We start from the raw sequence: 27,056 nt of genomic DNA, 5'->3' as shown, positions 1-27,056 counted from the left end.
TGGTTGAAGGAAGAAGCTTTGGATCCAAATATTTCTTTGTCAAAGCAGCCTTATTGAGGTATAAAGTCTATACCTTGACTATTCATTTACTAGATCTCTTCATGGAGTAGTTTAGGGCCTTAAGGAGCCTATTTTGGAACCATTCATGGATGTAAGCATGTTTTGGAGTTATGACTTCAGATCTAGATGTCCATGGCCTTATGAGACTCAAAGTTGCCAACTTTATTAAGTCTTGGCCCTTCTCCATGCCTTGGATCTCTTTAGGAGTTGAGTTTTGGTGTTATTAGCTTCATGGCACCATGCATCAATGTAAAGTTAGCAACTTTATAAGGAAACTTAGTCCTAGGGGACCAGATCTATGGTTTGGAAGCATTGAACCCGACTAGAAACGACTAAAGGGGTTTAGACTATGGGGGGCTCGACGAGTTGTTCATACAACTCGGGGAGTTGGGTCATGGTCCCCCAACCTTTTCTGTTACTGAGCAAACTCATTGAGTCTAGGAGATGACAGCGAGTTAGCCATGGTTTTGGGTTATGAAGATTGAGGAACTCGACGAGTTCAAGGAGGGACTCGGCGAGTTGTGAGTGAAAGGTTCGGACTATGTTATGAGGAGGAACTCGAAGAGTTCATGAAAGAACTCGATGAGTAGGATCGAGATTCCAAGGTTTTATGGATCATGGAACTCGACGAGTTGGTAGGCCAACTCGGCGAGTTGAGTCAAACAGGATGTTGAATTTGACTAGGATGTTGACCTTGACTTTGACCTTTGACCAGAGTTGGCCCTTAAAGGGGTTATGAGTATGAAAGAGTAATTAAAAGATATATTATGTGTAGGAGTTTGAGGAGAGTTGATCCTAGAGCCGAGGACAGTTCAGCTACTTCACGTCATTGAGGTGAGTTACCTTCCAGTAGAGGTGGGTCGAAGGCACCAATGTCGGCCCACTAGTAAGAGCTATAGTAGAGATGATTGTCTTTGTGATAATTGTCTGGAATGTCACTATCTGTTATGCTTTATGTGCTAGTATACTATGATGTTATGTGATAGTGGTAGGAGGGATAGGATAGACCCCAGTACCGTTCGATAGGGCCGAAGGGGTATGCTAGCACTTGGATAAGCTAGGCAATATATGACTTATATGTTTATGCACTAGGATGCTATGCAGTAGAAGTAATGGGTAAAATAGTCCCCGGTACTGGTCGAAAGGACCGAAGGGGTAGGCCAGCACCCTGATATGCTAGGCAAGGTACCGGTCGAAAGGACCGAAGGGGTAGGCCAGCACCCTGATATGCTAGGCGAGGTACCAGTCGACAGGACCGAAGGGGTAGGCCAGCACCCTGATATGCTAGGCAGTTACCGGTTGAAAAAGACCGAAGGTGTAGTCCGATGCCCGGATATGTTAGACAGTATGCTTATTGTATGGTATGTGGTATGATGGGGGAACTCACTAAACTTTGTGCTTACGGTTTTCAGTTTTTGTTTTAAGTCCTTCTTCTTCGAAGGGAAAGGAGTCGGCACGGTAGCAGCGTATCACGCACACGATTTTCCGCATATCAGATTCTTGGGATTTGTACTCTGACATTGTTACTATCTTATGACATGATTTTGAGACATATGATCTATGGTTTTTATGAAATGAAATAACTTGATGATTCTTTCTATAAATTGATTTATGAATCGTTATATCAAAAATGAAATTTTTGGTCTAGAATTTTGGGATGATACAGATATGCATCAGATGACTCATGGTCTAGTTACCACCCAACGACAGAATCCGGGCTGAGTAAATTGGAAGCTTTCAAAAGGGCTCTTCAGGAAAGGAAAGCTCAACAAGTGCAACAACAGCAACAGAAAGAAGAATCTCTTTTTCATGTGGCTAAGTATTGGGCCACCATGTTCAACCATGCAAAGACTATGCATGTCATCCTTACAATTCAGCAATGGTTGTCTGGTATGAAAAACATTGTACAAAAGGTTCAAGAGATGGAAGTTGTTGCTGGAACTTCAAAGCCTCCCCCGAAAAACGGAGCTCATGATTCAATTGACAATGGCATGAACATTGAGATTAGTTATGATCCTACTTTTGGTTTCGATGACAATACCAACAACGATGAAGTTTAACAGCCTCCTCCTCTAAATGACTACATCATGGTTCTGGATGAAGAAGAATCAAGTGGTTCCCAATATTCCACTTCTAAGCCTAAACAGAAGAAGAAAAAGAAGCTAGCTGTTTCAAGAAAGGAGTTCCTCGACTTGCAATCTAAAGTTGATCCGATTCTATCCGTAGTCTCTTTTGACCCACCGCAGACTGATGATGCTCTCCCGAAATGATCTCTTCTTAATCGAATGGAAATCTTGGAAACTAGGGAAAAACTCACTACAAAAAGGGTTCTTCCCATGCATCGAAATAGGTATCCGACAACTTAACAATCAATGAACGTCTGACCACAAGGAATTTCTCTCCAAGGCAGACAATCTCATCAAAGAAGTAAAAGAGCTCAAAACTGAACTCCAACAAACCCTGCAGGCTCAAGAAGGCAATTCCAAGCAACTCATTGAGGAAACTCATACAACTTATGAATCAGGGTTCTCTGTTCTTCAAGAAATAATCAAAGGGCTGAGATGATCTTTGACTGCTAAGTAGAGTGTTGATGAAATTCTCCATCTCACCAAGAAGATTTATCAACAACTCTTAAACCCAGAGATTCCAACAAACAAAGCAGTATGCACTCAAATGGAATTTTTTTCCATTGATCCATGGATCTCCATGGATGCAACCACCATGTATGTGATACGCACAATCAAACTTAACTTACCTTCCTCATATTATTTTTAGATCCATAAAATTCTTTTCTTTTCCATTTGATGATAAGTTTTGGAAATATTTGTAGGAAAACATAGATGATGGTATTTATTACAGAGATTAATGGTAAATAACTTTAAGGATTCATAGTTTGACTTTCTAACACTTTTTTGTAGTTGGAGTTATTTATTGCATATGACTATTTGTTGAATTAATGATTTATGAGGGTAATAAATGATTGTAATTTTTTATATATTTAACTATTAAATTTAAATAAGCGTTCAGAAAATACCATATTGATGAAGACTGCACCCTCCTTGCCAGAGCCCGAAATAACAAATTCCATGTACCTAAGGGTGTTGAAAATAACTAAAACCGAATAAACCGCCTAAACCAGATATGGTTTCCTTTAATCGGTTGGGCTTATTCGATTTTTTGTTTGGTTTAACCAAAAGTATGAAACATTATTCAGGTTGGTTTTTTGTTTATATGTCCACAATTTGGTTCAAGTGAATAAACCTATTAAGACTTTAATGTTATGAACCTTGTTTTATTTATTATTTTGAGTATCAATATTCATTCCATTACAAATTAATAAACCACTAATATTTTATTATATATTATGTTCATGATGGTTCCTTCTATCTTCTTCATAGGCAATCGTGATTTAAAATCTATCATATTTGTGTTCTAAATTTTAATAACAATGAAGTTATTTAAGCGACAATCGTTATGTTTAGGTTGTGTTTTTTACGCACCACGACTAGTTGATGAGTTAGCTTATTTTTTGAGATTTTTTAAACTATCATGTGTGGCAAGCCAAAAAGTAGCATATAAGTTACCTCTTTAAAAAACTACTTACACTAGTTTTTTAGGATTTTTTTTTAATTCTCAAATATACCTTTAATTAATTATTAAATAAATAATCTTCTAAATTCCGTTTTATATCATTTTATATATTCCAGCTAGCTTATAAGCTATAGTTTTTACCAAATGTCATTTTTTATCAGCTAGCTTATAAACTAACAACTATCTTTTCAGCTAAAGATATTAACTAGCTTTTAAGCTAGTACACCAAACATAACATTATACTATTTGGCTATAATGAACCGATTAATGGTTTTGGGCCTTTCGCAAGTTCCACCACCTTACAAATATGCATGTATTTGTTAATTATCTATGTATTTATGTTAGGAAAATTGCAACTTCCAGTTCCTCATTGTACAAAGGAAAGCTAAATCGATGGAATCATGGACAAATTTATGCATCTCTAACTTATGTTTAGCCATCGCACTTTTGATACTAGTGTTTTTTATTCCCCTATTACGTGTTTAACATTTATAGAAGATCATTTTAATATATGTAAAAACTGACATATTTGATTACCCTATAAGAATTATATCTTAGTTTATTAATTTAACCCATCATCGTCCAACAATACTCATATGAAAACTCGATGAATTTGTATAACAAAGTATTATTTTCTTTTGGATAGTAAAAAGTTAATGAGGTAATATGGAATACGAGTTGTTATCTAATTTGGTGAAACCTCAATCAATAGTTTTTGCCCTTGCTTGCAATGGTCTCCTATGGTGCAAATGTAATAGTGGTTGTCCATGTTCTTGATGGTAAGTTCAGTGGGGCTGGTGGTGTGGAGTGAGATGGGGTTGGTGCCATTACAATGTTCGTATGCCTCCTTTGTTACTTCTGCAACGTTATGAAGTGTGTTGTTGAAAATAAAGACAAGAACATCACTCCTTTTGAATATATGGAGTCGTGACCACAAAAAGTAGAAACCGCTTGCTGATGGCAACCTCCAGTGGTAGTCACCTCCGACAACATATTGTTCTCCTGTTGAGCCATGGAACTCCATGGATACCACAACCATGACCATTAGCATAATAAAACTTGACTTTAAATTCGTCATTTTTGATCGATTATGTGTTTGGATTTTTGGATGAATTTGAGGTTGCCTCAAAATCCAAAACTTAGAATATTTTGTAGAGATTTTAATGACATTAGAGAATAGGTTTTTGACATATTTATAGGAAAAATAAGTAGTTGTGGCATTTATTGCATAACTATAATTAATTCAAAGTATTTATAGAATGTGGTTGATAGTTGTTGATATTTATTGCATAAATTAGTGATAGTTAATTTAAGAAAAAAAATTGCAAAATGGTCCTATGGTTTGTTATATTTTTTGGTATAGCCCAAACATTTTCAAAGTTGTAGATATTATTCATGGTATTTTTTATGATATAGTTTTGTTGTTAATTTAGTACTTGTTAAACTATAAATGACTATCTTGCGTGTTATATATATATATATATATATATATATATATATATATATATATATATATATATATATATATATATATATATATATATATATATATATATATATAGGGAGTGGTTCAAATGAGAACCAAAAAAAGTTCAGAAACCTAAAGACCCTCATTTTATAAGTAAACATGTATTGTGAGTAATATTAAATATGTTAAAGTCTCGATTTTTGTCTTTTTGATAAGAAAATGGCAAAATCGTAATTTTTATATTCTAATATATTTATTCATACATTCATTTATATTTTAACAGAAAAATTATATGATATACAACTTTATATAGTCAATTTACAATTTAATACACAAAATTAACAACTTAATATAATCCATTTTACATAAATTTACAAATTTAGAGAAGTCAAACCCAAACTCTACCACTACCACCACCACCACCCGCCGCCACCAACCTGTGCCAGCTTAGCGACCATATTTCTTTCTATAAGTCCCTGAACTCGGATCTATCAAGGTACGAATGCAATACTTTGCTTAATGCGGAATCTTAATCAAACTATGATACGAAACAAACAATGAAAGATATCAAGAACACGTTTCAAAATGAATGCACACAATTCTATTGATTAATTGTCAAGTACATTCAAATACTCTCCAGCAGTGAATTAACTTAAACTCTCCAAAAACGCATTAGCCTAAAAATACTAAACACAGACCATATATATATATATATATATATATATATATATATATATATATATATATATATATATATATATATATATATATATATATATATATATATATATATATATATATATATATATATATATATATATACTAAAATCAGTAACCTAAAGCCCAAACATAAAAGGCCCACCGAAAACACACTAATCCCACTGAGAACCATATAATACATTCAAAACAAAGTAAAACCACTAAATATAGCCCAACAATCTCCCCCTTGGTTTATTGCTTTCTGTCCTCCTCAAGGTTTCTCTACAAGATGCACGTCAGCTTGATCAAATGCCTCTACCCACAACTTCTTGTCAATTATTGTAGCTACCAAACCGGTGAAATCTTTCACGGCAGCTTCAAACAATTCATTTTCAACAATAATTTGAAGATTTGACAAAGTGTAGATATCCCGTTCTCCAAACTTCAATAAATCTTTGGGATCAACAATACGAAACTGGTTTTTCTTCGGCTAGATCACCATAGTTGCAGTAGCCTCATCACAAACCCAGAATTGTATTGTGTCCAAAGTGCCTTCAGGTAAGTGTTTGGGAAGAGGAATCCTTTTAGCTTGCTTAGTGGGTGGCCACATGACGTTAACCATGGTTTTGTTGGTGCGAGGATAAATGACACCCTCGACCTTCTTTGTAAACGATGAAGCAGTCTTTAAGTATTCAAAGTTATTTTTCGCTTTAATCTCAAGAAAATTCTTGAAATAGCAGGCCATGGGATCGTTGGTTGGATTGTGGAAAGGTGCGTGGATGAGTTCAGAAAGATCAAATTTTGTCCAGGACAAGAAGTCAACTTTCTTCTCATAGTATTCAGTTCGACCGTATTTTCGCTTCACAATCCACATTTTTTTTTCAGCGTCATATCCCCACATCATGATGCTAGAACGATCCCCATATTTATCTGTAAACTTCTTTCCAGTTTCCCTGAAAAACATCTTAGGGTGCTCACCTGGAGCATTTTGGTCTTAATGCTTCATCACTAGCATCTTCCCTTTTAGCTGCTCAACCCTTATTTGCTTCTCTCTTCTTTCTTGAGCAGAAGCAGGACCATATGATAAGAATATATAAATATTAGCACCTGAACTAGAAGCTAAAATCTTTTCTCCCTCAGCGCTCAAAGGTTGAAATTCATCACCGAATTTTTACTATAAGCGTTGTTTCAGGTCAAAGAATAGAGCAGTTAGACCACCAAGATTTGCTTGAAGTTCCGAAATCTTCGAATCTTTAATGGAGTTCTCCTTTTCAAGCTCACTGATTCGAATGTCCTCCTTTCCAATAATCAAATCCTTTTCAGCAGAGCTTTGTTCTAAATCAAAAACTTTGTTTTGAAGCAGAGCGACATCCAAAAATTCAAACTCATGAAACTTGCTTTTGCCTTTGGAAATGTCCAGCTCCGGGGCTTCAAAAGAGCTTCCAGAAGCTTGAGCTCCTTCAGAAGGCAAAACTACTTCTTCAATAATAGGGCTTTGAAAATCCTGATCCGTAGGAGTGGACTCAGGTAACGAGCTTGAAATCTCTTGTATCATTGGAGAGGACTCAGTGAATGTGCTTTCAATTTTTTGAGCCACATGACTAGGCTCAATCGGTGTAGATCTATTTTGAACAGATTTTGTGATAAGCACTACCGGCCTTGGATCTCTTCTTTTACGCTTCCTTGGGAGTAAAGCGTGGGCGGAGTCTTCTAGATCACTTCCAGATGGAGGTTCAGTATCAACATGAACTGTTTGTGGAGGCTTCCTTGCAGTTCGCTGAAGTTCTGCAATAAGTGCATCCATCTGTTCATGGGTAGGTGAGGAAGATTGCACCATTTTGTCCTTTTCTCTTTCAGACACGCTCGGAGGTGTAACAACTACATCCTCATCAAGAATTGAGATACTTTGTTGAATGAAATTTTCAAACTCATTTTCTGAAAATTCTTTTCCTTGATCCTCTTGATCTTCTTCATCATCAGATACTTCAATCTCTTCAAAGGCAAATTGAAATTTTTGTTTGGGCGCCACGTGTTCCTCGGCAACCTCATCATTTATGGAACTACCAGCAGGAGTGTTTTCAACTTCAAAAAACTTTCCAAACTTAACCAACTCCTTTAACCCTTGCTAGGCAACTTTGGCAGCCTTTCTTGATTGCTTCATGAGTTCAAAGGTGTTGGGTCCCAAAGCTTTCATGTCCAAAGTATCAGATGACCTCTCAATTTGGGGATATTTCTCATTAAAGATCATTTGAAGGAACCTGGGGTACATTAGAAATAGGTCCTTTTTCTTTCCCATAAGGTTGCTCTTCATCTCTTCAAAAACGAACTTTGAGAAGTTGTAATCCCAGTCCATAGCCAGAACGACAATGGCTGAGGTCACTGTCTGACTAATTTCATCCGAGCCCCCCTTTCTTCCGTAAATGCAAATCACAAAGGAGTGTGCCAGGAACCTCCAGTAAGGTGGCAGTAGCTTCTTGATGGTGGGAGGATAGGTTCCTTCATAACACATCTTCTCAAGAACTTCCTTGACTTGATCAGCAGAGTACTCAATTGGGAATGCAGATGCATCACCAAATTCAAGTACCTCTCGGATAACTTGTTCAGAAACAATCACTTGAGTTCCTTTTACCATCGATTCAACAACACCATCTCTATCTGCTCCCAGCTTGTTGATCAAAGCATTTTTTCAGAACTCAGCAATCAGGTCTTTGTGGATGACTGGATTAGCACGAAGGGCTTGAGAAATTCTGCAGTTGTTCAAACCTACCATCATGAATTTGAATTCTTGATGAGCAACAGGTGGATCCATGAGATATCCCGCAATGTTGTGAGAGTCTACAAATTTCAATTTATCTGCCATTTATCTGCACAAAACTAGCCAAGTGAGAATTAATTTAAAATTAATTAAATTGAGCTTGAAATTTGATTTCAATTAAAGTCAAAGTTTTAGTCGTTTTCGGTTAAAGTCAAGATTTCAATCGATTTCGGTTAAGGTCAAGGTTAGTCGATTTCGGTCAAAGAGATCGATTTCGGTCAAAGCTCATTGATTTTGGTCAAAACACTTGTTGACTAGATGATTTCGGTCAACGCTGATAGATTTCGGCCGATAACCCAGTTTTCGGTCAAGCCTTCATCTTATTTCGGTCGGATCCGAGTTGAACCGAAAACCCGTAAATTTATCGGAACATGTTCCAACTCAGTTCTTCGAAAAACCTTGAGAAATTTACTCAAAAACCTGCAAATCTATGAAATCGAGTACACCAAAAAACAACATTAAACAATATTGCCATGATCGAAAACCCAAACAATACCTGATTCACCGAACAATTTTGCAACAAAACAACGAATGAGAATGATTTTGCAGAAAACTCGAAGGAGTTAAAGAGAAACAAAGATGATGATGATGATGATGATGATGATGATGGTTGTTTGGGGTTTTTTGGTGAAAAAACCCTAACTAGCCGAAAACTAAGTATATATATGACCAAGAAAAACCCAGATGGCCTACTTAATCCGATTTCGGCCCATGAAAAATAACCTAAATTTTAATAAGAAATGATTTCTTTTGATTTTACATTTCAAAAACCAAAACGAAAATAAAATTAAAATAAAATAAATTTCAATATATTAAACACACCCTTTTTAATTATATATTTTTTTATTTTTTATATATATTATTTTTTTTATACATTTTTTATTTTATTATTTCTCCCCCTAAATTTGTGCATAACAATGAAAATCTGTACAAATTTAAATAAAAAAATGTAATCCAAAACAAAACCTTTTTTGGATTAAACGTTATGGAGCAAATTAATGAGGTTTATCAGCATACACATTAATGAAAAGCTCTGGTTAATTATTGATATTGTGATCCACTTAAACACAAAGGACATTTTTCAGGATAGATCATGAGTGACGATATATAGCTACTATATTCCTAGATAGACCATTTTGTCTGACGACGACCAGGGATATTGTTGTCCACTTAAATTTAGCCAGTAAAATCTACCATTCAGCCTTTAATTATGGGTGTAGTTAATGTTAGTAGACTTAGAACATGTTCCCCACTTCATGGCATACCCTAGTAATGAAGGAAATTTCTTCGGAATCCTTTACTTCAAGTGAGTAGATAATCATTGTGGAATGCATATGTTGTGTCATAGGTCGGATCTACAGATCACGCAGAGGGGACGACATATGATTAACATAGAGAGTAGAATATTTGATATTTGTATAAGACAATATACTGATTTGAAAGCGGTGAACATCATCTGAGTGCATATATTGTGTCCCAGGTCGGATCTTCCGATCACGCAAAGGGGACAACATATGGCTGACTAAGAAAGAAAGAATAATGATTTTAAACAGAGCCAATTTATCAGAACCCCTCAGTCACCCCCTGTCAATACAAGAATTAAGGACACAAGTCCATACACCAATGAAGTGTTGAGCCACAAATCCTGATGATAGTTAGCTTCAATTTAAGTCGTAGGCCTCCTTGTCTATTTTACTGTTAAATCTACCGAAGTGTCGTATTGTCAGTCCAAATAAAGTTTTCTAAGTTCAAATAAGTCCACATTGTCTAGTCCATTAGTCTTAATCCTTTATGCCTACCAACACATTGAACACAAAGTTTAGACAACTCAGCTTTAGTGCTTTACACGTATTTCGTTTGCCCTTTATCACTAACTCATATCACTTCCCAAAAGACTGTCACAAAATTTATTTTTCTAAAAGTAAAAAAAAAATGAAAGGAAATAAGACAATACTAAATAAAAATGAAAAGAATTTTGGTCTTCGAAACGTATCATCTTAAGAAATCCCATAAGCACGAGCTTGGTTTTATAAAAATAGGTTTTTGGACGATCGAAAATCAACATTATTATCACATAGAAGAGAAGAGTCAGAAAATTCAAACCGTAATTTAGCAATTGAAGAAATACCCGTTTGTGATCTTTCCTTTTCCTTTTTCCCTCAAAGCACACATGTTCTCCATTTAAATTCTGAATGTCATACAAAAGAGAGATGTCCGCTGTCATGTGCCTGAAACAACCACTATCAACATACCGAAGTATGATGATATTCCTCCATAGCTGCTCCAGCACAGAGTGCGGGATTAATTGGTTTTGGGAACCCAGTCCAATTTAAAACTGGGTTGACCTTTGCCATCTATGCATGACATGCGTTCCCAAGTCATATCATGTTTATCAAACACAGATGATGAAGAGATGTTAGAATTTTTTGATGATTTGGGAGTGGAAACTTTTGCTACCCATCTATAGTCAGGTTTAACCATTTACTTGTTTACTCGGATGGATGCTTCAACACTTGCTTTGGAGCTTAAGACCGATTGCTGAGATGACTTCGAACTTACCAATCTTGGTCCCAAATCAGATCTTCTGTCAGACATGACCTTTTTGTTCTTGAGAGTCTGATTTTTGGTCTTTTTAGCATTCCAATCACTATTGCTTGAACGTAACCTCAAAGGATTTCTTGTGGAAGATCTCCCCCTTGGCACGTTCTGCCACCCTTATTTATAGTAGGGAACATATGAGCGATGTGGACAATTTCTAGTGATGTGACTGGGAGTCCCACAGTTAAAACAAGTTTGTCTTTTCAAATAAATAAGATTGTGACTTGCTCCTTGTCCAAATGAAGTTTGTTTCAAAGAACTTCCACAAGCATTAGCACATTTATTAGACTATTTAACAAATTTTTGTGGCTTGAATTTTTAAAAGTGGGATTATCATCATCACAACTTTTTGAAGCATTTTTAACAGAACTATAATTATTTTTATTATGCTCGAACCCATCTTGCACGGTTACTTCATATGCACATGAAGTAGAAACATTAGTATCGTTCATATTAATACTCTCATTTGGGCCGGATTGTTCAGTATTAACTGAAACTGTGACAGTTGGCTGATCATTTTGACCAGATTTTTCTGTGTCTGTGGTTTCAGAAGCTGGAGTATGATTATCATTGAAGGGAGGTGATACACTGTGATACCCTCTACCCTCACCCTGTTTGTGTTTCCATTTTAATTGTTTTTCTATCATTCACTCAACAATCTCACTTGACACATCAAATTTCTTAAAATTAAATTCAGCATCCTTTAATTTAGCCTTTAATGCATCAAGTTCGGCAGTTAAGTTTGCAATTTTCTCTTTGGCAAAACGATACTGAACACATTTGGTGACGTATTCTTCTTTAATCCTGCTTAAATCTTTAGTTTGTGCTTCTAGTTTTTCTTTAAACGGTTTATTTACTTTATTAATTTCATATATTTCATTTTTAAGGTCAAAAACCTCTCTAACTAATAATTCATTTTTTTCACGGTATTTATTTATTTTACCTTCACAAGACTGAGAGCATGAGGCTTCATTAACCTCCTTGGTACGGTTGTAAGAACTCATTATTTACCAACAAAAAGGAATTAGATTGATTTTAACCGAAAACCAAAACAAATACTCTTTGACCGAAAACACCAATAGTCAACACCCTATTGACCGAGAACCTTGATGGTCAACTGTTTGACCGAAAACAGTTTACCGAGAACAATATGTTGGCCGATAACTCTTCCAAGTTAAGAACCCAATACCCTTTTCCCGAAAACATTATTCATCAGCCACCGAAAACATTAGAACCTAACCGAAAACGTATTTTTGATCGTGTTTCCTTATCCAATGAATTCCAAATTTGGTAAATTACCAAAAACAATTTCACACGCAATATCCTCGAAAATTAGTGAAGAACACCAAGAAAATGATGAACACGAAGAAAAGCAAAAATCCTTTTTCTTTCAACACAACCCAAAAACACCACAAACGAAATAATGTTTCGAACGCAATTGATACCTAAAACAACCTTATGTCGTTTTTAAGGCTCTGATACCACTTGTAAGTCCCTGAACTCGGATCTATCAAGGTACCAATGCAATAGTTTGATTAATGCGGAATCTTAATCAAACTATGATACGAAACAAACAATGAAATATATCAAGAACACGTTTCAAAATGAATACACACAATTCTATTGATTAATTGTCAATTACATTCAAATACTCTCCAACCGTGAATTAACTCAAACGCTCCAAAAATGCATTAGCCTACAAATACTATACACAGACCATATATATATATATATATATATATATATATATATATATATATATATATATATATATATATATATATATATATATATATATATACTAAAACCAATAGCCTAAAGCCCAAACATAAAAGGCCCACCGAAAACACACTAAGCCTACTGAGAACCATATAATACATTCAAAACAAAGCATAAACCACTAAATATAGCCCAACACTTTCCAAAACAGATCTGTACATAAAGACATTAATAGCTTAAATACTACATTCACAATTTAATAAACATATTAATTAACTCATTTTGAATTTAATACAAAACAATTATAAAAACTAATGCATTCTTACATACTTATACACATAAAAAATAAACATATTCATAAGAAACTAATACAACAATCATACAACAATCATTCATATATTAACACAAACTTTACAGAAAATTCACAACAAATGCAGTCAATTCACAACTTAATATAGTGAATTATCATTTAATACATAAAATTCACAGCTTAATCTAATAAATTAATAATTTAATACACGTAATTCCATATTTTTAACTTAAAACTTACATTTATACTTTTAGATCAAGAGGCTAGTGCTTATTTCAAAGTTTAATTTACATAATAGTCATAGTTTAAATTTTATATAATTTATTTAAAATTACAGAAAATCATATATGTGTATAATGCTTCTTTCTTCTCAAAGAAGCAAACACAATATTCATAAAATATTCACAGGTTAATATAATTAATTCAACTTTTAATACACAAAATTCACAGCTTAATACAATAAATTCACTGTTTAATACATAAAAATTATATATTCACAACCATATTCTCAACTAAAACTTACATTAATACGTTCACATCTCGAGACATTTATGTGTTTTAAATTGTGAATTTCTGATATAAAGTTGTAAATAAAACTCATAGCTTAATACAAAAAATCACAGTTTAATACAATACATTCAAACATCATTTACAAGTATAATATCATATTTCAGTGTACTAAAAAGCCCATTCACAGTTTAATACATGCATAAATTATCTTATATTTCAGAAGCCAACATCAAAAGAAAAACATATGCATGAATCATAAAAGGGGATGACTTATCTGAAATCAACGAAGAAGATAAATGAAAAATAGAAATCTCTTTACTCTACCACCACTAGTAGCATTAATACCGCCAACTACCATACGCTACCATCAACCATAGCCACCACCAACGACCGGTACAAACCACGCCAACATCCTTCCTTCAAAAACCATATCTGGATAAAAACAATCAAAATTCGCAATTTAATACAACATTTCAAACACTAAATCATAACTTAATCTAATATTTCAGACATTAATTCACAACTTAGTGCATCCGAAAAATACACATTCATAGCTTAATAACATAGATATTCAAAAATTAATACATTAAAAACACATATTCACAGTTTAATAACTTATCGAATTTGGTTGAGACATTTCCTGAAACACTTTGTGTGCACCACACACATCATATCCATAATCACCATAAAACATCAAATCCGATCATATATATAAGGCGATATTATATTAACATTTTATATATTCATTCATAGACTAATTTACCATATTCACTGTTTAAACTCTAAAAAAAACTTCATTGTAGCATTCACCGCTATATTCACAACTTAATAACTTACCTAATTCCATTGACGCATTTCATCAAGCACTTTGTGTGCATCTCTTCTTTTTTTTTGCAGAACTTTCTTATGTAAACACCATCACCGAAGACCAGATCTGATGCAATAGTGAAACTGTCGCCGACCACCATGAAATACCACACACACATACACCATATCTAACCTGAAAACACATCAAAAGTGATGACAATCAGGTGGTGTTTGACTAGAAATCAGAGAAAAACATACAAATATGAGTTAGAGAGAAAGGGAAGGTGGTTCCGAACCAGATCTGGTAAGGATGCGACTGAGATTTCTCCGGTGATGGAACTACCAGAGAAAAAAAAATGAGTTCAAGAGTTCTGGAACAAAAAACGAGTATATTAGCATTTGAAAATGCACGAAATACATCAAACATGACCTGATCTAGTGTTTTGGCGGTGATAGTTGTAGGTCATAACAGATTTGAAGGTGCAGAATGTCAGATCTGGCTTAGAATCACTGGAAGTTCCAGATCTAAAGGTGTAATATACCAGAGTTGGCTTAGAGTTGCAGAAAATTCTAGATCTAGATTGACATGCTAGAACTTAGATTTTTCGGTGGTTGGGATTCATAGATCGGAGATCGTTGGTGGCGATTTTGGCTGCCGGTAGGAGGCAGCAGATGGCGGTAACGACGAGGATAAGGCAGCTGCGGTGGCAAGTGGCGGTGACATGGTGGACGAAGGTGGTAGTTGGAGGAGATAGTGGTAGAGTTTTGATATAAGTTCCTAGAAGTTTGTGAGAAAGTTTGAGGAGTTTATAAGAAGTTTGAGGGGAAGAACCAGGTCTTACTTTTGTAAATGATGTTAATGTTTTAATGTTAAGGTTTCAAAATAACCATATTGTCCTTATTACTTTTGGCATTTATAAAAAAAATTTAAAACAAAACAAAAATAAATTAAAAATAAGTAGTTCTTAGAGTTCTTAACCTTTAAGGTTCTTATTTAATCTTTTTCCTATATATATATATATATATATATATATATATATATATATATATATATATATATATATATATATATATATATATATATATATATATATATATATATAGGGAGAGGATCAAATGAGAACACCTAAAAGGTTGAGAACGCGAAAACAATTCTGGACCAATCAATATATAAGGGCATACTAGTAAATGTTTATTTTAATTAAATTAAAATAAAATAAAATTTAATCAAATTCCCTTAAATTTAGGATCAGTTACCAAAAAAGAAATAAATATTCAATTTTTTATGTTTCTTATTAATAGAATATAAAAAACATTTTTGCCAAAATTTATTTTAAAACTGAAAAAAAATTCTTAAAAAAATCAATTTTTTTCTCCTATTTCACGTTTTTTTTGTGTTTAAAAAAATGAATAGAAATCGAACACCAAATTAGTACATTTGTATTCATAAATGATTTTTTTTTCAAAAAACCTGATACTACTCCAATCACAAATAAATACACATCAATTTACAAGTAATCTAATTCCTTTTTTTAATCAATTGAAAATAAAAAGAGTGTAAAAGTTATCATTTCTTCATAAAAAGAATACCTCTAATCATAAATAAATATACTCATTAACACATTCTTACACTATTATTCACAAACGAATACACTGCTATTAACAAATGAGTACCCTGTTATTCACAAATGAATACACTGCTATTAACAAATGAGTCCCCTGTTATTCAGAATTGAATAAATGAATGCCTCTAATCATAAATAAATACATTCATTCATTGTTATTCACAAATGGATACACTTGTATTCACACATGAATGCACTGCTATTCATTCACTGTTATTCACACATGAATGCACTGCTATCCACAAATGAATATCTGCTATTCATAGATAAATACAATTTTTCATTCTTCCATTTCCTCTCACATTCCCTTCTTTTTCTCCTATCTTCGAGGTGCAACAAAAACACCCCCACCAGAGGTGTTTGCTGGTGGTTTCCGGCGAGCCAAGGGCAGCAGCCCCCTCCATTTTCTGCCACAGTTTTACGACACACCAAGCAACCCAAACACCCCCTTTTGTCGTTTTCTTTCTGCCTTCCTCCCCCTCTCATCGACAGTAACTGGAACAAGAAAAAGAAGTGGTGAAGAGGGGAGGATTCACTGAAGCCATGGCCGATGAACCACATCTTGAAACTGGCGCTAGCGACTTCTTCCTCTGTGGGACCTTCTTTTCTGAACCCTCTAAAACTGAAAAAAGAGGGGAATTTCAATAGAAGCCACCTCCCGAATGAGAAGCTGCCCAGAAGCCCAATTGATATCCCGACGGCGATGATTCCAATCATACCTAGAAGATTCTTGGTGGCAATCTTTACTCCGAAATGAGCAGGTTTTATTGTAGACCAAAAGGAGGAGCGTTTCTCTGCGTGTTTAGGATCCTCGCTGACTCCTTCAAGACCGTTTGAGTTTTCTATAAGAATGGAAAGTGTTCTCCGGACAACGGTGGCGTCAGCTGATGGTAGTTTAACAGCCCAAAGTCCGATCTGTTTTTGGTGTTCTATGGTTGATCCTTTTGGAGGAGGAGGACCAGGGATCTGAGAGAACACAAGGCAGATTCGAACGAATCAAAAGTTTAATATAGTCGGAATTATTTCGGAATTTGAATTCAGCAGGAAAGATCACACGAAATGATGAATGTATCATACGAAACAAGCCAGAAATATAGCCTTACCGTAGGTCGAGCTCTTTTGGGTCTTGATCGTCGAAGCTCCGCCAGCTTATCAGCATTAGCCACTCCCAAAACCGCAGACTCAAAAGTCCCAAAATTACCTGCTATCTTTTTATCCGATTCAAGGGATAGGTAGGCTTCAACCCGATTGGGAGCTGCCGGCGAAACCCACTGCTTGGAATTGAACATCAACCCTATTTCTGCCGGAATCGAATCAAACCCACAAGCCGAGATCACCAAACTACCTTTCTCCACCGCCTTCTCATGGTACACGGCTTCCATCCTCTCCATGAACTCCGGCTCACCTGAAATATCTAGGTAATCGCACCCCGCTTCAACACAGGCAGCGACGACGGGCTCACCGTAAAGGCGAAAAGGTCCAACGCAATCGAGGACGAGCTTAGCTTCCCTCCAAACACCCCCTGTTGTCGTTTCCTCCCCCTCCCCGTTCGTGAATCCTCTCCTTCTGATCAAAAGCAATTCAGAGATCCTATTTCCCTTTCCCCCTTTTTGGCTTCATCGATTCCAATCTATCTCACCATTCTTTTCCCTTTTTTGGTGGATCGATGATGTAGGGTGGAGGCGTACCTAGGTTTACAGAGAGAGATGAAGAGAGAGATGGGAAATAGAAGGAAATAGGCGAGTGATTGAGGAATTATAGGAATTAAATAACGGTGGTAAAGGTCCGATTACTATAATACCCTTATCACCATTTGAAGTTACACTTTAATACCTGCAACTTTTAAAATTTTACATAAATGGCCCATTCAATAATAACCTTAGATTTAGTTTTTTAAATGGTTCAGATCTGTTCTCGCGTTCTCAACCTTTTAGGTGTTCTCATTTGATCGTACTCCTATATATATATATATATATATATATATATATATATATATATATATATATATATATATATATATATATATATATATATATATATATATATATATATATATATATATATATTGGTAGGTTCATATGCTCTAACTATTTATTGTGTGGATGTTGGAATCAATATGAACCAATCATTTGAAAAACCTAATTAAGGGTATATTAGTAATCTTATGCTTAAATTAATAATATTAAATAATTAAATAAGTTATATATCTCTATAATTATGGATACTAGCCTATTTTTTCTCAATAACCGTAATTTATCTTTCTCTTCTTCTTTCTTTAAAATCAGCGGCCGAACTCAACCACTCCCATCTGATTCTTCGTTTTTCAACCTCCGTTCCACACTTCCATCGATGACCACTACCATCTTCCATGTCCTTCTTGTTCATCTACTCTAGGGCTTCATTGAGGATTTGAGGAACAAAGTAAAATCGAGATCTTAGAATCTGTTTTGTTCATTCACTCCATCGATTCTTCATCATCTCTATATGTTTACATGTGAAGAATGTTTCTCCATTTTTTCTTCTAAATACCAAAATAGATCCACCATTTTTTTATCAAAACATTTAACTAACTGATGTTGGGCTGCAATTGAAGAGTGACCGACTTCTAGTATCTAGGAAAAGGGTTTCAGACTGGAGACTCCTTTGCTGCAATTGAGATATCGATGGGTTTAATTTTTTTCCATTCCTTTATTATGTGAATTGAGTTCAAGATCATTATCATTGTGAATGTGCACTTATGACTTAACTTTATTTTCTAAGTTCTAAATCTATGTTAATTAAATAGGTGATGGTAATGTCATTGGATGTATAATTGGTGGCAGGCTTGTCGCATCTAAATTGGTATTGGTATGAGTTTTTTTTCTAATTTTTTTTTAAATTAAAGCAATGTAAAGATATTTGTTTTGTAATTTTAGGTGGTGGCGTGTAGTTTTGTTTATAGAAAATTTCAACGTTGTTTACTAGTGTAATGTTAGAAAATAGTTTAAAATCAAGCTATACCAATGATATCATATTATGTTTCATCACAGGACCTCCTATAGTTTATTTTGTTTTTCAAAAAAAGTATATGTTTTTTTATAAACACCGATAGTGATATTTTTCAATAATATACAATTTTACTTTGATTTGAAAAAGTATTATGTTAACAACTAATTTTGAGACATAATCTCTATAAATGAAATAAGGGCTCAAATCAAGAAATAACAATTACTTGCATTGATTTTGACAATTTTTTATTCGTTTATCATAGATGTTTCTTATGGAATACATGACTATTCTATTTTTTATCGTAAATATTTCTCACAAAATGCTTCTTATTCTTTTTACTCTTCATGAAGAGGTGGATGTTCCCGTATATGCAGTAGGCACTGATGTGAAACTAACAGCATGACAATGACATTGTATTCATACAGTATGGATTTGTTATTTTTTCAGAATAGATTTGTTATTCTGTTAGAAGAGATTAGCATCTCATGGAATGTATTATTATTTTATTTAGATTTCAATGTTTTATTTTGGTTTTAACCATTCTTAATTTTATTCTTTAATAATAAATATAATGTTTTTGTTTGGTTTTTAACCATTCTTAGTTGTATTCTTATGAATGTAATTTATGGTCATAGTTGTATTCTTTAAGAATGAATGTAATTATTGACTCTAAAATATTAAAAAAAATTCATATAAAATATGTATTCATTAAAAATTATTAATCTTGATAATATATGTTGATATTATTCTGTCAGAATATAGTGTTTGTTTTCAAGATAATCATAACCACATTCTTTTAGAATGTCCGAATTAAATTAGATGTAAATTTTCAAGATAATCATAACCACATTCTTTTAATGTTAATTGACAAAATACCCTTACAATGAAATTAGATGTAAATTTTCAATTATCTTTAATTCAATAATAGTTATTAATCATTTTTTTAAAATAACTAAAATGATTGGTCCACAATCAACCATACATCCACACAATAGATAGTTAGAACACAATAACCTAGTCTCATATATATATATATATATTAAATAATAGACGTACCTACACCCCAACCCACCCCTACAACATTTGGGTTAAACCAGTAGCCAAGAACCACCACCAAACCTATCTCTTTATTTGGTCTCTTACTCACCAAATATCACTTCATCTCTAAAACAAATGGTTTTGTATAGTTCGTAGTTTATGTTGTGTCAACTTGTATTGGTCTTGTTTGTAATGTCTTTACTTTGTGTGAGTCAAGTTGTGATCTCGCACATTTTTGTTACCTTAAGTTTGCATCTTAGTTGTTGATTTGAGATACCTTTATTATATTCCTATGATACCTATATAAAGGGATATTAAATAGAAGAACAGGTAAGAGTTTTGCATATAGATAGTTCTTTACAGTTGTATCGAATTGTTCTGACTTACTCGTTAATGAAAAGGAAATCTTATTTACATCGTGTGTTCTTGTGAATCTTATCTTAGTTTGAATCGTAAATCTATATGTTCCTTCAATTGGTATCAGAGTGGGAGATCATTTGAGCTTTTTTAGATCTCGATTTTTTCGTCTTCATCGTGTTTTTCCAGATCTGTTCTTCGAATTCTAGATCTGTTCTACATTTTTGCAAATCGTTTTGCAAATTGATCTTTAATTCCTTGTTTGAGTCGTTTGATTTACTCTTTTTCAAGTTAATTTATCTTATTTACATTCTATTTCACTCAATATATCGAAAGTGGATTCACACTCCATTACATTCAACCTTCCAAGTAGTATCGGTTCCACATTGAGGATTCCTATTTTGTTTCCAGAGGACTATGAAGTTCGGGTTCTTCATTTTGATTATTATGTTCTAGGGATTGAATCTTATGGATCTAGCATCTGGAAAACAATTACAAAAGGAGCGCACAAGTGTTCCAAGACGAAGCAGGAAGTCTTAACTGAAGAAAATTTCGAATCTATCAATGTTGATGATAATCAAATTGATTAGAAACCTAAAAGCTTTGAGATTCATAAGGTTTTCTCTTCCTCCTGATGCTTTTAGTTTGGTTAGTTCTTATGAATCTGCAAAAGAGATATTCGATAGATTGAAATAATTATATTCTGGAGATGTTGATCTCACTCATTCTCTACAAACGTCACTTCTGTCTGAATTTGGATCTTTTAAGCAAAAGTATGACGAAACGATTGAACAAACTGTCAATCGATTTAATCATCATTTAATTCGTATGCTAAAACACAAATTAAAGAGAGAAGTCATTGAACAAAAAGTCAGATTCATGAATAGTCTGAGGTCAAAATGGAAGTCAATTGTTTCTACTATAAAAGCACACGAACAATTAAAGAAATACTCTCTTTGCACAAATTGTTGGTATATTGAAATATCATGAAGATGAAATAATGAAATAAGAAAAGTTGGTTACAATTGTTGGTTCTTTGGCCTTAGTGACAAAAAGTGAAAGTTCAAAGCAAAAGAAGACAAATATAGTTGTGGAAGATTATGAATATGATATTTCAGATGAAGAACTTACAAATGAAGACAAAGTTCTGATGGTGACATTTAAAATAAATTCTTTAAAAAGAATGACAAGCAAGGAAGTTCAAATTCAGAAAAATCCATAAATGAATGTTTCAGAAACTTTCAAAGAGATGATGAAAAAATGGAGAATAAGCTTCTCGGTGATTTAGGCTTTGACCGCAACTATTGTCATGGAAGGAATCATTTCGCAAAGGAATGCATGTTGCAAAAGCAGAATGATAAGAAAGAAAAACATAAGGAGGATGCTTATTACATGAAGAAAATTGAAGAACTTTGCAAGAATTCTAGTAAACCAGCTTAGTGGTGACAGAAGATAATAGTGATGATGGAAATGTAGAAGTTTGGTCAACTAATTCGGAGGATAAAGAAGTTCACAGATCAACTCATGGAGATTGTTTGATGGTGAAGGATGAAAAGAAGAGATGATGTAGATGTTTCATGGTAAAAAGCGTAAGTTCAGAAACTCAAAGCTACTTCACAGATAAAGGAATTGTCTTAGATGCATTTTTTCTACGAGGATAGTGAAGGAACATGTCACAGATTGAAAAAAGGTAATTGATAAGGTACATTCAATTCTTAAATCTCTTGAGATTCCTATTTCTTGTTTTGATTTTGAATTAACTGATTTACGTGAGACTGTTTCTCATCTTAGTGATAGTTTAAACAGAACTTGCATAAGAAATTCTAACCTTGAGGACACTCTTAGTAGGATTACATCTAAGAATGAAGAAATACATACGCATAGAGGTTTTGGAATTAGATCTTGTTAGGTCTAAAGAGGATGTAATAAATCTCAAAAAGGAAAATAGAATTGTACTGAAATAGAGAAATATGTTTTGTCTCATTGCGACTACACTAACATCACACAATTGCATCTTGCCTGTAAAGAAGATGGAATTGATGTTGAATGTTATAGGTGTGAAACAATGGTATCATAAAATGAATATGTGAGTGATTCTTACAAGGTTAGACTTGAGAAAATCAAAGAATACATTAAGTCCAAAGAAAATAAAAAGATGTTAAATGGTGTTTTAACTAAAAAGGAAAAAGGACAAATCAAACTCAGTTCAATGCAGAAATATAACTTGTTGTAAAAAATATTGAATTCAGAAGAAAATCTTAATTCTAAGAATATGTCTAAATTTGATGAAAGCGAAATGAGTGAAATATCCATTGCAGATGAAGTCGATTGTTCATATTTTGTTAATAATAATGAGCAACCAAAAAGAAATTTGATTTTTGGAAATTCAATTGAGTTTGAACAATTTGTTCAAAATGATGGCATGAAAAATTTAGAAACTTGAGCAACTGTCTTTCCAAGAATGTAGAAAACTCAAAATCAAGTTTTTGTGAAAAAGGGAATGGAAAAAATATAAACATCAGAATTAACGTAAATGGTCAACCTTGATAATGAAATGATTGTGAAGAATTCTTTTGGTCCAAACCAATCGACAATGATGGTGAAACAAAAGGCTTGTATGAATTCACTTCGTGGAAAGACAAAGGAAAATGTATTTTAGAACAAGTGAACATTTTGAAATCTTCACAAAATGAAGCTGGACCAAGTGGAACAAAAGATGTTCCAACTGAAATTCAAAAAGAGAATGGAATGAAACGCAAATCCAAAAATGTGAAATCTCAAAAAATATGTTGAGGAATTGAAAGCAAAAAGAAGAGCAATGAATGCTAGATATAAAAAGAATTTGATTCAAAGAAAACAATTATGGAAGAAAAATAAAATTCATAATAATGGTTCTCAATCTAAAGTCAATAATCAAAAGTTCGTTGGTACGAAAAGATCTTCTAATCAAAATGTTAATTCATCCAATTTTTCAAAAAGTAAATCCACGCCATCAACAAAAACAAAGGACAATCAAACAAAAAATTGAATAAACATGATGCTAATGTTGAAGCATATAAAGCAAAACTAAAAGAAGACGAAGAAAACTTTTTGGAAAAGATGGAAAAACAAATAAAATAATTTTCAAATCGAAAAACTTCTTTTGTTGAAATAAATCTTTGTGATAATAAATCTCAAGTTTTTAGAATCGAAAAGGGGGTGAATAATACTTTGATCAGAAAATCATTTTGGATTGATAAAACAATTTGTTTTCCTGCTTTCTCTTCTAAATCAAAGTTATCATCAGGGCCCAAGATGTTTTGGGTTCCTAAATCTGTTTAATTTGATAGGTGCCTCGTGACGAGTAGTTTGAATCCGAATGGTACATGGATAGTGGTTGTTCTCGCTATATGACTGGAAGGAAATCACAACTAAGAGAATATCGTACTTTGGATGATGGAGGAAGAGTGAAATATGGGACTAATGCAACTGGACAAATCAAAGGATTCGGAATGATAACAAAATGTGAATTCACAATTCGTAAGGCGCCCTATGTAGAAGGATTACAACACAATCTAATCAGTGTTTCTCAACTTGTTGTAGGTACAGGTCCTAATGTTTTTTTTTTTTGAAAAATAACTTTAATAAATCATACATAAAGAATAAAAAAACAATTTGAAGTAAAAAAGAAAAGGCGAAATGTTTCCACTAAACTTGAGTCCTATTCAGGGAAAACCTTCCGTGTGTTTGCTTGTGAAAGCATCATTAGATGATAGTTGGTGGTGGAATAGGAGAATTTCGCATATCAACTTCAAAGACATTAAAAAAATTGTTCTCAAAGATTTGGATAGAGGTCTACCTTTACTCAAATATGATAATGAACATTTGTGTGCTGATTGTGAACACGAAAATCAAAGAAGAAAAACTTACTCTTCGATCATGAATACCAAGATAATCGAGCCACTATAATATATATATATATATATATATATATATATATATATATATATATATATATATATATATATATATATATATATATATATATATATATATATAGGTATTTGTGGTCCATCTTCGATTGAAAGCATTGGCGGGAACAAATACATTTTAGTTATTGTTGATGATTTTTCTCGTTTCACTTGAGTATTCTTTCTTAAACAAAAATCAGAAACCATGAAGAAGATGATTGATTTTAATTATCAAGCAAATTGAGTATCAATTGCGAAAGTCTGTTCGGAATATACAAAGTGACAAAGGAAAAAATTTCAAGAATCATATCTTTGATGAATTCTTAACATTACAAAGGAATCAATCTTAACTTTTCTACTCCACACACTCCACAGCAGAACAACGTATTTAAAAGGCGAAATCATTCACCGTGTGAAGCTGCGAGAACCATGTTATCCTTTGCAAAATTGCCATTATATTTTTGGGCTGATGCAATCACAACTTCTTGCTTTACTCAAAACCATTCTTATATCAATAAATGCTTTTTGATAACTCCTTACGAAGTATTGAACAATAGAAAGCCTAACGTGAAATTCTTTCATATTTTTGGTTCTAGGTGTTTCATCTTTAACTGTAAGGAACATCGCACCAAAGTCGACATGAAAGCAGTAGAAGCAATATTTTTGCGATATTCTCTAAGCTGCAAAGCAAATCATGTTTTAAATAAGAAGTCAAAGAAAATAAAAAGAAACATATTATGTCACTTTTGATGACAAATATGTGAAATCCATTCCGAAAGAAGCTGTTCAAATAGGAGAAAATTTTCCTCAATCATGCAAGCAAACAATTTCTCTTTCAAATCTTTATGACGAATTTTTTAATTTGTTTGATGAATCTGAAAAGTCGATATCTTCTGAAAGTAAATCAACTGATAACCATGATGATGAATTGCTAAAAGTGATTGATGAATCATTTCAAAATGTTCATACTTCAGAAGAAATTGTTGATTCTACTTTTTGTCCTGTTGAGGGGGAGAGTGGATAAAATTTTAATTCTCCAATAATTGAAAATATTGCATAATCAACTGAAAGAAATATTAATGATTTTATGCGGGGGGGGGGGGGGGGGGGAAGGGGGGGTTCAAATGCTAATTTCCAGGGGGAGAGTTTAATTCCAATTTCTCAAGAAGAAGAAATTTCAGAAATCGAATATGATAAATCGGATGTTGAGGAAATCATTGTTGAGTTAAATACAAATTATGATCTAAAATTTCCACCTTTGACAAAATGGACTCGAGATCATCCACGAACTCAAGTTATTGGTGATACTTTTTCGGGGCTTTTGGCTTGTTTACAACAGAAAGAGAAACAAGCATCTTTGAATGCTAATCAACAATTTTGCATGTATTATTCTTTTCTATCTAAAGTCGAACCTAAAACCACTGTTGTAAAAATCCCGACTAGGTCCCGATTAATCCCTAGGCGCTACTCGACCGACTAGAGGGCGTCTAGCGATTAATCCATGCAAACATAATGAGTTAAACAGTATAAAACGATGAAATTTTAACACTTTGAAGAAGCGATTAATCCATATGGAAACTATTTTAGGAATGATTAGTGTTGTATTAATCATATTAACCTATTTTATTATGATATTAGTGGTATTTATGAACTTTGATATGATATTAGTCATATTAATTTTTTTTAAATTCAATAAATTATCAATTAATGGTCCCCGATTAATCTCCGCCTAGCCGATTAATCCCTTAACCCCAGTCCACCGACTAGCTAACGTCGAGCGTTTTTTACAACCTTGCCTAAAACTGTTAAAATGTCTTTTGATCATCCAGATTGGGTAAAGGCTATGCACGACGAGCTAAATGAATTTGAACAAAACAAAGTTTGGAGATTAATTCCAACTCCCAAAGATGCATCAGTTGTTTGGTTTAAAGTGGGTATTTCACAACAAAATAGACAAAGAAGGTAATGTGATTCGAAATAAAGCACGACTTTTAGTAAAAGGATATTTTCAAGAGGAAAGAATTCATTATGAAGAAACAATTGGTCCTGTAGAAAGACAACATTCAGTTTGCATATTATGGCTTATGCTGCTCACACAAATTTTGAAGTATTTCAGATGGATGTGAAGTGTGCATTTCTCAACGGAGAACCGGAAGAAATGGTTTACGTTGAACAACCTCCACGTTTCATAAATGAGAAATTTCTTGATCATTGTTCTTTTCTAGATAAAGACGTGTATGATTTGAATCAAGCTCCACATGCATGGTATGAAACTTTGGCAAACTTCTTAAAACAATCAAATTTAAACAAGGTTATATTGAACCTGCCTTCTTGCGTAAGAAATTGGGTAATCATTTATTGATCGTTCAAACTTATGTTGATGACATCAATTTCAGTTTAACTAGTCCTGAATTGACTGATGAATTTCGCAAAATTGATGGAAACAAAATTTTAAACGGGTGCTATTGGTCCTATTAACTTTTTCCTTGGTTTAACATTAGACAGAGTTCGGAAGGAATAT

At 33.4% G+C, this 27,056-nt stretch overlaps 1 protein-coding gene and 1 pseudogene across 1 annotated transcript; both read right to left on the bottom strand.

Moving 5' to 3' along the window:
* Positions 1 to 4,336: 4,336 nt before the first annotated feature.
* On the bottom strand, positions 4,337 to 4,729 carry LOC145131029 (umecyanin pseudogene; annotated as a pseudogene).
* A 5,746-nt stretch (positions 4,730 to 10,475) lies between these two features.
* On the bottom strand, positions 10,476 to 18,748 carry LOC145131028 (putative mitochondrial saccharopine dehydrogenase-like oxidoreductase At5g39410). The gene is made up of 4 exons (XM_079065764.1): positions 18,732 to 18,748; positions 17,306 to 17,765; positions 16,727 to 17,168; positions 10,476 to 10,507 (listed from the first exon to the last, which is right to left on the bottom strand). The coding sequence occupies exons 1-4, from the start codon at positions 18,746 to 18,748 to the stop codon at positions 10,476 to 10,478; spliced, it is 951 nt and encodes a 316-aa protein (XP_078921890.1).
* Positions 18,749 to 27,056: the final 8,308 nt, after the last annotated feature.

The sequence above is a fragment of the Lactuca virosa genome, chromosome 8 (assembly GCF_052849685.1).
Source record: "Lactuca virosa cultivar CGN04683 chromosome 8, Lactuca_virosa_CGN04683_v6, whole genome shotgun sequence".
Taxonomy (NCBI): domain Eukaryota; kingdom Viridiplantae; phylum Streptophyta; class Magnoliopsida; order Asterales; family Asteraceae; genus Lactuca; species Lactuca virosa.
The sequence above is the reverse complement of the archived record's forward strand: the minus strand, read 5'-3'. Positions and strand labels throughout refer to the sequence as shown.